The sequence below is a fragment of the Oncorhynchus nerka genome, linkage group LG2, assembly GCF_034236695.1.
Source record: "Oncorhynchus nerka isolate Pitt River linkage group LG2, Oner_Uvic_2.0, whole genome shotgun sequence".
Taxonomy (NCBI): Eukaryota; Metazoa; Chordata; class Actinopteri; order Salmoniformes; family Salmonidae; genus Oncorhynchus; species Oncorhynchus nerka.
The window spans coordinates 27254309-27266418 of NC_088397.1; the positions used below are offsets into that span (position 1 = coordinate 27254309).

Sequence of the window (12110 nt, forward strand, 5' to 3'; positions counted from 1 at the left end):
CAGTAGGCTCACAACAGTATGCAAGCCTCCTGTACACTAAACCTTTCACACTGGCTCCACCTAATGAGACAGGAAGGGACGACGATGCCTGATCTACCAGGATGTTCTCTCATGCTTGTGAAATGTTGTCTGCATGTCCTGTCAGTAAAGCCAGTAAAAACACAAGAATCCATGATTGATCTCCTTACGCTCAATAATCTATTCCCTTGCAGCTCCACTGGTATGAGGCCTGTGTGATGTACAACGCTGGCAGGTCAGCATCACTCCTCCTACCTGTCAACGCTTTTGCTGCAGATAGAACCTGACCTTTAATTGTTTCGTTTCAATTGTTCTTTCTTCCCTCCTGACGACGGCGCTCTTGCTGCAGCATTATCTATTTCAATGTTTGGCGTCTCCTGTTCTTTACTCCTACCTGACGACACTCTTGCTGCAGCATTATCTATTTCAATGTTTGGCGTCTCCTGTTCTTTACTCCTACCTGACGACACTCTTGCTGCAGCATTATCTATTTCAATGTTTGGCGTCTCCTGTTCTTTACTCCTACCTGACGACACTCTTGCTGCAGGCCAGCTCATTGGCCAGGAAGCCTAGTATGGAGGCCTTCTGGGCGGGGGTGTGAGCCTGGAAGGCCTTGGTCTTCAGGCTGAGGGCCAGCTCAGCCAGGTCAGTCTGCCCGCAATGGGCCCCCATGTACATCTGCAGCACCTCCGACACATTGTCCCGGTTGATGCCCACGTTGGTCAGATGGTCCCCCAGCATGGTCTTGGTCTGGGGGGAGAGGAGAGAGACAGGATGGGTGAGTCATGGAAGATAGAGGGAAAGACAACATGGTCTTGGTCTGGAAGGGGGTGTCAGGAGGGTTGGGTCGTGATAGAGTTGTTACATCTACACTTTCCAGGGGAGTGTTGACTCATAGACAATGGACTGGTTTCCCAGACACAGATGAAGTCCTAGACTAAAAAGCATGTTCAGTGGAGATTCTCCATAGAAAGTGCTTCTTAGTTTCTTAGTCTAAGACTAGGCTTAACCTGTGTCTGGGAAAAGCGGACCAATGTCTGTAGGTTTTTATTCCACCTATGTGAGAGCCTGCTTGGTATGTTCCTGTACATGTACAGTATCTCACCTTGTGTCCAGGGGGCAGTCCAGGGTCACACACGGCCAGGGAGAGCAGTCTGACCAGCAGGTCCTGGACGTGTCCCATGCTGTCTCCCACGTTGAGCAGGCCCTCCTGCAGCATGCCCAGGGTGGGTACGTCCACCCCCACATCGAAGCCCAGCACCTTCCCAAAGCCGCGTAGGAACTGCATCAGCATCAGGCAGTCAGACACCGCACCCCCCGGCAAGATCAGGCCAGGGATTCTGGAAAACTCTGGAAGAGGCTGGAATGGAAGGTAAGGAGAGAGGGAGGAATGTTTAGGATACATCTCACATGACATCCTGGGACTTCTATAGTGCCCTATGTGGACTGCAGTATATGGGGAGCAGTGCGACTAACATATTGCTATGCCAATGACTGAATTTTCCATGCCAATGACTGAATCACATGGCTCTGAATGGCAACTTTTTTTAAAGTTTTCATTAGTAAACATGTGGTGGGCTATTATCTCGTCCCGCCTTATGCATTACTCTCTTCAGCCACTTGATGGCAGTGTACAGCACAAACCGTGTCCAGTACTCAGGTTTCACATATGATGGATAACAGATATACTGTACATACAAACCATTGTGATGATACAATGCACTTAACCACACATAACCCAAACCTAGACAACATTAACTTGTCTGTTCAAATATATATAACGTAAAAGAGATGTAACTACATTAAACGGCCACCTAGAATTTGGAAAGCCAGGTCCCTTTAATGATGTCACCCTTCAGACATCACGCAGGACTGAATCATGGGCAAGATGGGTCATTTATTACCTTATGATCGGCCAGACACATGTCTTCATTTGGCTTCTTCAGCTCCCTGGCAATCTCCAGTTCCAGCCTCCTCAGTTCCAATTTCCGCTCCTTGTTCAGGCGTTTCTCATCCCTCTTTTCCTGCCGCAAGCGCTCGCGCTCCTGAGGGCCCCAGAGAAGGAGAGAGGAAGGGAGAGTTAATGGGCTCACGCCAGTGGAGGTAAAACAGACAAGAATGTCAAGCCGAGTCTGCTGAGTAGTTTTAGAATTCAGCCCGGCGCCCCTGCCTGCGCTCTCAAAGAAAAAGAGCTCGAGGGCCATTCTTTTGACTCAGTTAGTGTATTGAAGAAATGAAAAGTAGAGGGAGGAGAGAGGGATTGGGTGGTTTCAGGAGGAGTGGGACCTTCTGGCGTGTGTGTGTGTTGTGTGTGTGTGTCACGTACCTCTGCTTTCTTGCGAGCCTCCACCGCCTTCATGAGCATCCCGTGTTGCCGTCTCCTCTCCCTCTCCTAGCAGAGCAGAGAAAACACACACACACATGTTACACACCGGAGAAGGTTTAGAGAGGTGGACCGAAGGAGGAAAACCACCATTCGCCTCCATCCTGGTGAGGTTTTCACATACAGCAACACGTACAGTTGAAGCTGAGGTTAAGAAGACAACGGTACGAATGACGACAACCAGAAAGCATCAGAGGGAGAATGCGGTAGATGGCGATGACGGGGTCAAAAAAGAGAAGTTAGGGTCAAGCTATGATGCCTCTAGGTAAAAAGCTGACGGAACAAACGAGTCATCATAGCCACAAGCCAGTGGGATGAAAACAAACATTGCTCTGTGTATCATCCATCTGTTTAGCTGATAGCCGTTCCAGATTGAAAATAGCCTAAACCTATGGGGGGGGGGGGATATTGAGTGAAGGTCTTACAAGGAGACTTCCCTGGTTGGGGATAGATTGTCTCCAAATGTTTAAATTGTAAACCAATAGGATTTGATCAAGGCAAAGCGAGGACAGTGACTGTCTGTCTGAAAGGGAACTCAGTGATGTGATAAACAGAAGTCAATGAAACAAATCCTCTGGAGCCAGCTGCATACAGCATGTAGAGCCAGGAGCTTCTCCTGCTCAGGTTCATATTGTTAGGAAAAACTCCTGGCTCTAATCATGTGCAACAGACACGCTCAACAAGCAATAGACAGCCAGCCAGCCAGTCAAGCTGCTGGAGAGGACAGGCAGGTACAGCAATAGACAGCAAGCCAGTCAGACTGCTGGAGAAGACAGGCAGGTACAGCAATAGACAGCCAGTCAGAAGACAGGCAGGTACAGATACAGAACAGAGCAGCAGAACGACTCAGGCAGCATTCCAAATGGCAAACTCTTCCCTATGTAGTGCACTACTTTTGACCAAAGTAGTGCACTATGAGGTAGTGCACTATGCCATTTCAGACGCAACCTCAGAGACTCAATGGGACGTAACAGGTTAAAGGGCAGCTCTTTGTGGACGGAGACGGACACAAGCTCAATGTCTGGAACTGGAAAACTCAAGCACTCACAGCCACTCAAAAACAACAGCTAGACGATGGATGTGATGGATGACTCATCGAGAGGAGCGTACTTTCAGACAGTAAGAGTGAGCATGGCAGGGCATGTCCGGCCTTTTGCAATGTATTCTGAGGAGTGCGGGGGAGCTACCGAACCACCGCAGGCGGAGCGAGGTCGGGTGTCTCAGAGCAGATGGAGGCGACACACTGTTGTGTTTGTTTGTGTGTGTGTGTGTGTGTGTTTTGTTTGTTTTGCTGAAAAGCCATGCAGAATAATGTAGTATGACTGCAGCCAGTGCTACACTTAATGCATTGCTATGACAACCATATCACAACCAGGAAACACGATGCGGTGTTAGATGTACAAAAATAAACATACCCATACCATATCTAGTCTATGCCTCTCCAACTCCTGGCAGAGAGAGTTGGCAAAGTATTATGGAACAGAAATGACAGCAACAAAAAAACAGATTGTTTAGCAGAAAAATACCCAAAGATCAGAAATAACCCAATAGAATGGAAACTGACCAAAGAGAAACAGTAAAGGGTTTAATATAATATCTAGTTACACACAACCTTGATACACACACACACACACACACACACACACTGTAAACACTGATCTAGCTGAAGTGTATTTAGTATCCTTTCAATCATGTCAGTAGAGAAAAGGTGTCCTGCTGAAAAGCGCTGCGTACCTGGTGCTTCAAAATGACTGCATGCTGTCTTCGCATTTCTTTCTCCTTCAGGGGAAGACAGAAAAGATGAGGGGAGAAAATCAATACACTTTCATGCAGCCACCATCATGAAAATCACTAGGGCTGATGGGATTTCAGACCATTTTACAGAGAAGCCACAGCTCATGCCTAATCTCATTGTCAGACACAGCTCATCTGGGAAAAAAACATTGACATTTTGGTTTACATTGAGATGCTGTGTGTAACACAAACTCTCACCTTTATTCGTTTCTCTGCCTCCATAATTTTGGCATTCGCAACCTCTTCTTTCTTTCTCCGTTTAGCCTGAGAATGCAAATCGGGTCAAACGTCATTTCACTGCCAGACATCTGGACAGACAGACTGACAGACACATGCCACTCCGCAGGTTCGCACCGAGCACTCAAAATATGATATTTTCCCTGTAACCGAAAATGAAACGCATGCCTCACGTGCCAGTCAAATGAGTAGAACACAGAGAGTGAATCATGTATCATTTAAATATGTAATTGCAAACAGCAAAAAAATCCTGTTAAGAGTGGCTTGCCAACCGTGTCAACTCAAATTTGATTTAGGCCTGCTAAAATACTTGAGCTCCTACAGTGTAATTGTGTATGCAAGGGAAAGATGTTTTTTTTCCAACCCACTTATGCTAAACTGTTGCTGTTGTCTGATAAAATAGAAAAAAAATGATTTCTGTCTCATTTAAATATGGTCTGACTCTGAGACAGCTAGCAGAGACAGCGATTTTAATATTCAACAGCCGTCAACCAAGACCAATTTAGCATTAGTTCCATGTGGAATTATGCCTGAGACATTACTCCTTCCAACACTGCGTTATTATTCAGTAATAGGCTTGGGTAAGATTAAAATACTATGGACAGAGTAGACTGAGGCGGAGTGACGTTTTGCTAATTCAGAGGATATGTTTGGTATTGGGTCAGTTGACTGTAGTACCTCCAGGATCTGCTGTGCCCTCATCTCCTTCTCCAACCTGATCTGCTGAATACGCTTGATCTTCTCCTGGAGAAACACAGAGGTAGGTGGATCGATACACTATGCAAACCAAACGGTGATGCAGTGGTAAAACAAGGACACCCTCCATAGTCAAGGCGGGAGACGGTTTGACAGGAAGTGGTGTCACGTAAAGAATGCCCTACCTGCTGCTTGATGATCTTCATTTGCTCCTTCTGCTTCCTCCTTTCCTCGGCCGCCATGATGGCTGAAAGAGAGACTTTAGGGGCTTAGGTGTTAAGAAATGGTTTGCAGCAGTGGTACTGTACATCTCTACAAGAGGACAGTGGGGAATAGTGTATACACTCAGATGTAGTGTACCTTGTTGCTTCCTGGCCTCTTTGGCTGCCCTGGCCATGGCCTGCTTCTCCAGCTTCCTCATCATCTTCATCTGGGCCGCCTGCCTGGCTATCTCTGCAGAGAGAGGTGATGGAACGTTACTGTGTGACCACACATGTTTGGTAGGTAGCATTCATAGACTTCAAAACAGAGATCTGTTTTTTTTTCATCTTCTTCTCCTCACCTTGGGCCTCCAGTTTGCGTAAGAGTTTGGCCTCGCTGGGGCTAGGCACCTCGGCCCCCAACGCCGGACCCTCTCCCACGTTGGACGGCCGGCCCTTCCTCCTCCGGGAGCCCTTTCCCCCCTCGGCCCCGCGCTGGCGCTCTGAGTTGGGGGGCCGTCCCCGCCGGCCCTCCATGGCCAGGATATGAGGGATGACGTCCTCGTCCTTCAGCAGGCTCCACTGCAGACCCTGGGGGTAGGACGGGAGCGAAACAACAGGGTAGAGGGGCTGTTAGTGTCGTGTGGGTAATAAACGGCTTCAACATACTTCGGTTGCTTTGATTACTCTACTGTTACTCTAGGTTTGACTCTTTAGATCGATCACTCATGACAGAAAAGAGGGCAGATCAAAGATCAAAATATGCAATGCATAGTGGTATTACTGGACTACAAAGCTAAGAACCGGATAATGGTCCAATTTCTACCTGTGATATGAACACCACTACAACACATTCCATTCCCCATTCAGCTAGTTCAACTATCCTACTGTACAGTATATGACTGGTCACCTGAAGAAGTCATGTCAACTGAATATTACATGACTCCCTAGACAAAGGGGGCTAGGGGGTAGCACTACTGGAGTCTATGGCTGATTTCTATCAATGTCCCTGAACTGCTTAAGTCACTATACAGTTTCTACTGTACATGAAATGAGGAAATAAAAAAATGAGACGGGCAATAGATAGATGAAAAGACATCACCTGGGGTCCTTCTCTGGCTTCATAGAAGTCACCAACCATTATCTTTGCACTGAAGCTAAAATTATCACGTGTGATGCCACTTATTCCATTTCTGGATAGATACTACAGAAGAGAAAATAATGACGTTTGGTGAGACAAGGGATATCCAATGTGAAAGTATGTAAAAGTGTGACATTGAAGCTAAAAACGGACGATTCTACTACTAAGCATCAAAAGAATTAGGGGAAATTGAGCAAAAGCACAGTGAGAATCAGAATGCTCTAACGACAGGTCAGCTTTTAGTAGGCAGAGGAAGGGATTGGGGAAATTAACTAAAAGGATGTTTAGGTCATGTTAAGATCACAGTTGGCATTGATGCTAAGTGAGCACTAGCGTGAGGGTGAGGCTAGTTGCTAGCGTAAGGCTAGTCTAAGGGGTAGCATTACTGTTACCTTCATCACATCTGGGTACTGCCTCAACTTCTTCCCACATGGCGCGTAGTACGCCACGTCGCCTTGCATCTTCCCAGACACGCTCTTGATCCGCGTTTCTCTCTGCCAGCTGGAAAACACGTGGACGGAAGGAAACTGTGAGTGACCGAATGCCCGAGGCTTTGCCATTGCTAGAGAGGGTTTATCAATTCACGTCTCCACTCGACCTACCCCAACTCCAGAGGTATCCTCAACTCCTGCTCATCCATCACCCTCTTTCTTTTTCCTGCGCCTGCAGAGCGAGAGAGAGAGGGAGAGAGAGAGAGAGAGAGGAGAGGAGAGAGAGAGAGAGAAAGAGAGAGAGAGAGAGAGGGAGAGAGAGAGAGAGAGAGAGAGAGAGAGAGGGAGAGAGAGGGAGAGAGATAGAGAGGGAGAGTTAGAGGGAGAGAGAGAGAGGGAGAGAGAGTTAGATGGAGAGAGAGAGAGAGAGAGAGAGAGTTAGAGGGAGAGAAAGAGAGAGATAGAGAGAGGGAGAGAGAGAGAGAGAGAGAGAGAAAGAGAGAGAGAGAGAGAGAGAGAGAGAGAGAGAGTTATAGGGAGATAGGGACAGTTAGAGAGAGAGAGAGAGAGAGAGAGAGAGAGAGAGAGAGAGAGACAATTAGTCAGACTGAACAATACACAGACACAGCCTTCTCTCCATAGCCCTAAACACCCAACCATAGCTACAGCATCCCAGTACTGAATATGAGCAGTGTTTCGTTGTGTGAGACAAACAGGGCTGCTGGGTCTCACTCCACTATGCAGGCCTTTCAGATCAAAGGTGTGCCTTCTCCTATTGACTGGAGCGCTGCCCCGAGCGTGTCCACTGTGTCTCTAACCCACCAGCTGTGGCCATGAGAGTGCCTTATTGTTTCTGCGTTCCCTTTACTTAACCAGGTAGAGTATTGAGAAACTCCGTGCTCTGAAAGCAACTTCAGAAATGACTCAAAATATGTCCTGAAAAATCACTGACATTCCTACGTGAATTTGATGGGCAGTGAAGCATGTTGAATTGAAACGTGTTTAGGAAGATCGGAATCTGTGTGTGTGTTCTTTCCTTTCCTAAGCTGGGTAAATCTCCCAGTGCTGAGGGAGAGAGGGAGGAGAGGAGAGGGGAAAGAAAGAAAGAAAGAAAGCTTGGGTACGACAGAAGTGCCAAACAAGTTGTCAGGCCTGTTAAGCCCAAGGACATGCACCTACAGGAACCCAGGCCTGTTAAGCCAGCCAACCGCCCGGCTAACTAAAAATAGACCCTACTTTTCCTCTCCCTGTTTTCTCACCACAACCATATGAAGATGATAGCATATAATGGTGAACTTAGCTATTCCAGTGTGGTTACGTGTCCTCAACAGTCAAAAGGTACAGCGAGGTGGTTTTGCAGACTGGTTTTGTGCTTGAGCTGTATGAGTAGCTTTGGCAGAGTAGGTAAAGAAGTTGGCCATAACAACTGGTACAGGGTCAGATATTTTGTCGTCCCCCTAATGGTTAAGGTTAGGATAGGGGTTAGGGTAATCTGATGCTAGATTTGCAGTGATGGGGCAATTTAGAACTTGAGCGGCTTTGACAATGTACCAGGCGTTTAAGGTGTGTTGCCTGCGGTTACCTGGGGGCATGGCCAGGGAGTAGGAGGAGGAAGGAGAGCTGTGATAGGCCAAGGCACTGGAGCTGGTGACGATGTTGGGCGTCTTGATGACCTGCAGGTTGAGCGGGGAGCAGCTGGTGGCTGTGTGATTGGTTGAGTTGCTCAGTAAGGAGCCGTGGCCTTTGGTTAGCTTGAGTGGGGTCTTCTCCCTCTTGGAGGCGGAGCCTGAAGATGGCAGCTTCAGCTTCGGGTCCTTCAGTTTGCCACCGGAGACGTCCGCGTCGCTCTCCGAGTTACTGTCAGAATCTGAGAGGAGAGTACCAGAAAGAGCGGGGTAATCACTGGGAGACTCAGCAATGATTGAATAGTGTTCACTATTGTACATCATCGTAACCCCAAAAATACTGTACACTACAAACATTGCATGTGCCTTCCATTAGGACGGTCAGAACGGTAGGTATCTAACCTGACAAGCTGTCATCCGAGTCCTCCTCATCATCCTCCAAATCATCCAGATCATCATCATCATCATCATCGTCGTCGTCATCCTCAACAGAGTCATCAGAGTCCTTGCTGCTAGGGAGACCTGGGAGACCTGGGAGGCCGGCCTCGGCCCCTCTGAACAGGTCCACAAGAGACTGCACCAGGTGACTCTGAGAGAGGCCCTTCCAGGCTGCCATGGGGGCCAGAGCATGGGCCTGAACCTGGAGGTTAGGGGCCTGGAGCTTAGGGGCCTTGATCTTCCTGGGGCCCCGGGCCGTGGCCGGTGAGGGTGAGGTAGTGGGCCTCGACTGGGGGCCCTGAGAGGAGGCCAAGTGGGCCCTTCCGCCGGTGCTGAGGTTGACGGGCAGCGAGAGGGACGCCCCTGCCCCAGAGAGGTCCTTGTTGGAGTCCTTGCGGGGCTTGGTGATAAGGGCCAGTGGAGCGTCCTGAGCGGTGGTGCTTTGGATGACTCCGTTGGGGTGGGCAGCCAGGCCCAGGAGAGCGCTGGACAGGAAGAGGTTGGAGTGGTTGTTCTGGGAGGGAGGGGGGAGGGGAGCAGGGGGCAACTTGGTGCTTCTGCCACCGCCACCCGGACTCTCCGAGGAGGGCAGCTTGGGGGGCGGCAAGGAGGATGACGTCACCCCAGCAGCCTTCCGAGAGGTTCTGTGACCCTGCTGCTTCTTGGGCTGCGCCGCCGGGAACGTCTGGCCTTGCGAGAGTAAAGACTGGAACGGAGGGAGGGAGGGTGGGAAGGAGGGAGGGGGATAAAACAAGGGGAAAGAAAAGAGAAAACAGCATAATTGTGCCAGCTGTCAATTTGCATCTACGTCGATTATTCAAGCTGGTGATGAAGCACAATGCCTGGCTCACTCTGTCTCACTGTGCCGAGGACAGAAGCCTGGAGACAATTGCGTATAACAAGGCAATAACCACAGCCATTGTACTAAGTAAAGAGTAAAACCGCTGAGAAGCGGCTTCCAGTTCCCATATCTCACTTAAATTACTACAGTTATGAGTCTGTGAAAAGTGTTAGCGTCATGCATCTGGGTTTTTACTCTAAACAGCATAATGGCAGATTTTATAGAACGACAGTCACGTTTGGCGTTGCACCGTGTTTCAGCAAACACAGGTTAGGGCTTCGACATGTACATTCAACTAGATGTGATATCAAGTGAAACAAATCCATTTCACAGACCACGTAATACAGTAGCAGTTCCTCAACCACTGGGGGAATGCAGAGGCCTTTGGTTAAAAAATAACCTCTCCACCGGTAAAATAGACCAGGGGAGAAGACCAGATTTCCACTTCTAGCGGACCGGAGCAATAGGAATTAGCTTAATCAATTAACTACTATTTCAACCATTTCGACTACATGCGAGAGGTCCACAATGCACTGCAGAAGGTGATAAATATGTATATGTTCTATCTAGTTGTGAATGTGGTTAATGGAGAGTAAAACGTTAATAAATACATGGAGCTATATGTGCCGTCTGCTTTGCTGAGGTAATGAGGCCAAAAGCATTGACCTTTTGGTTGACCTTTTGGTTTACAGGCTGAGCAGCACCGCGGGACACCCAATCAAACGACTCAGACAGGACTGCCACTTCCCTCTCTGACTCCCTCTGGCTGGAAGCAGCCCTCTTACTGCAGCTCAACTACAGTCTGTTACCATGAATACCGACAACCTTCTAACTGTGAAAGGAGAAACGGTTTCATGTTCGACCGCTTTTAGATTATTCAAATGAGGTGAAAAGCTAAGCTAGCCAGTAACCAATCGGTGGTATTATTTGACCATGGGGAAAAAGAGCTACTGTGTGAATAATGGGATTTTTTATTTGTATTTATTTGATTGAACCTTCATTTAACTAGGCAAGTCATACTTGATACCATATTCCTTGCTAGTGGCTGGGCAGAGAGGACACTGGACCAACCTGTTTGAGCCTGAATTCGTTGATTTGAGAGAGTGATTCCTCCAGCAGCTTCCTCTTACTGGCCTTTCCACTGCCAGGTGTCTTCAGAGGCTTGGTCTGCTGGGAGTTGGCCATGGGCGACGTGAGGAGAGGGAAGGATTGAGGCGAGGAGGACAGGGGTACCGAGCGGGACAGGGAGGTGCAGAGGGACAGGGGCAGGTTCTGCGGCGAGGAGGGCAGGAGCTTGGGCGGCTTGGGGGAGGATGTGGTGCGTCCTTTGGGGGAGGTGATGAGGGGGATTGGAGAGGCAGACAGGGGTGATGGGGAGGTTTCCCTGCGGGGTTGGGTGAGGAGAGCCAGGGGCATGGAGCTGGCTGCTAGGCCCGTGGACTGGATGACACTGAGGTGCTGCTGGAGACCCTCCTCCCTGGGCCGGGAGGTCTGGAGGGACAGGGGGGAGCTCTGGGACAGGGTAGGAGGAGAGGGAGAGTGCTGTGAGGGGACCAGGGTGGGGGGATCGGAGGGTAGGCTGTGGGGCAGGCTGTTCCTCTTGTCTTGGGCCTCCTTCATGCCCGAGCTTAGTGTCCCGATCTGGGGAGGGAGGGGAGGAGAGGAAGCTCACTGTTAGCTCACCCTGGAGCACATCACAGACATAAGTATCTACACACTACCAGTACTACTCACTACCAGTACTACACACTACCAGTACTACACACTACCAGTACTACACACTACCAGTACTACTCACTACCAGTACTACACACTACCAGTACAACACACTACCAGTACTACTCACTACCAGTACTACACACTACCAGTACTACACACTACCAGTACTACTCACTACCAGTACTACACACCAGTACACCAGTACTACACACTACCAGTACTACACACTCACTACCAGTACTACACACTACCAGTACTACACACTACCAGTACTACTCACTACCAGTACTACACACTACCAGTACTACTCACTACCAGTACTACACACTACCAGTACTACTCACTACCAGTACTACTCACTACCAGTACTACACACTACCAGTACTACACACTACCAGTACTACTCACTACCAGTACTACACACTACCAGTACTACTCACTACCAGTACTACACACTACCAGTACTACTCACTACCAGTACTTACACACTACCAGTACTACTCACTATCACTGTACCTTCATTTTTTTCTTCGCCCGCCTCGCCTTCTCCTTCTCAGAGTTCCACACCTCACACTTTCCATCCTCTT

The 12110-nt window shown here is 48.8% G+C and overlaps 1 protein-coding gene across 12 annotated transcripts in view; it reads right to left on the minus strand.

The window, feature by feature from the left end:
• Nucleotides 1-12110, minus strand: part of LOC115144604 (bromodomain adjacent to zinc finger domain protein 2B-like) — a 69606-nt gene that overhangs the window by 8348 nt on the left and 49148 nt on the right. For 4 of the 12 annotated variants that reach the window (XM_065025306.1, XM_065025296.1, XM_065025303.1 and 1 more), the window contains 18 exons: nt 12040-12110; nt 10876-11445; nt 8928-9669; nt 8483-8767; nt 7072-7132; nt 6862-6970; nt 6431-6532; nt 5691-5919; nt 5489-5581; nt 5314-5387; nt 5111-5176; nt 4394-4459; nt 4136-4180; nt 3817-3849; nt 2345-2410; nt 1923-2063; nt 1124-1378; nt 545-768 (listed from right to left, as the gene is read on the minus strand). The exon at nt 12040-12110 is cut by the window's right edge and continues 160 nt beyond it. In XM_065025306.1, the coding sequence (XP_064881378.1) occupies nt 545-768; nt 1124-1378; nt 1923-2063; nt 2345-2410; nt 3817-3849; nt 4136-4180; nt 4394-4459; nt 5111-5176; nt 5314-5387; nt 5489-5581; nt 5691-5919; nt 6431-6532; nt 6862-6970; nt 7072-7132; nt 8483-8767; nt 8928-9669; nt 10876-11445; nt 12040-12110 (3232 nt within the window). The remainder of the gene's footprint in view (nt 1-544; nt 769-1123; nt 1379-1922; nt 2064-2344; nt 2411-3816; nt 3850-4135; nt 4181-4393; nt 4460-5110; nt 5177-5313; nt 5388-5488; nt 5582-5690; nt 5920-6430; nt 6533-6861; nt 6971-7071; nt 7133-8482; nt 8768-8927; nt 9670-10875; nt 11446-12039) is intronic. The other 8 variants (XM_065025307.1, XM_065025315.1, XM_065025313.1 and 5 more) reach the window with 8 other exon arrangements.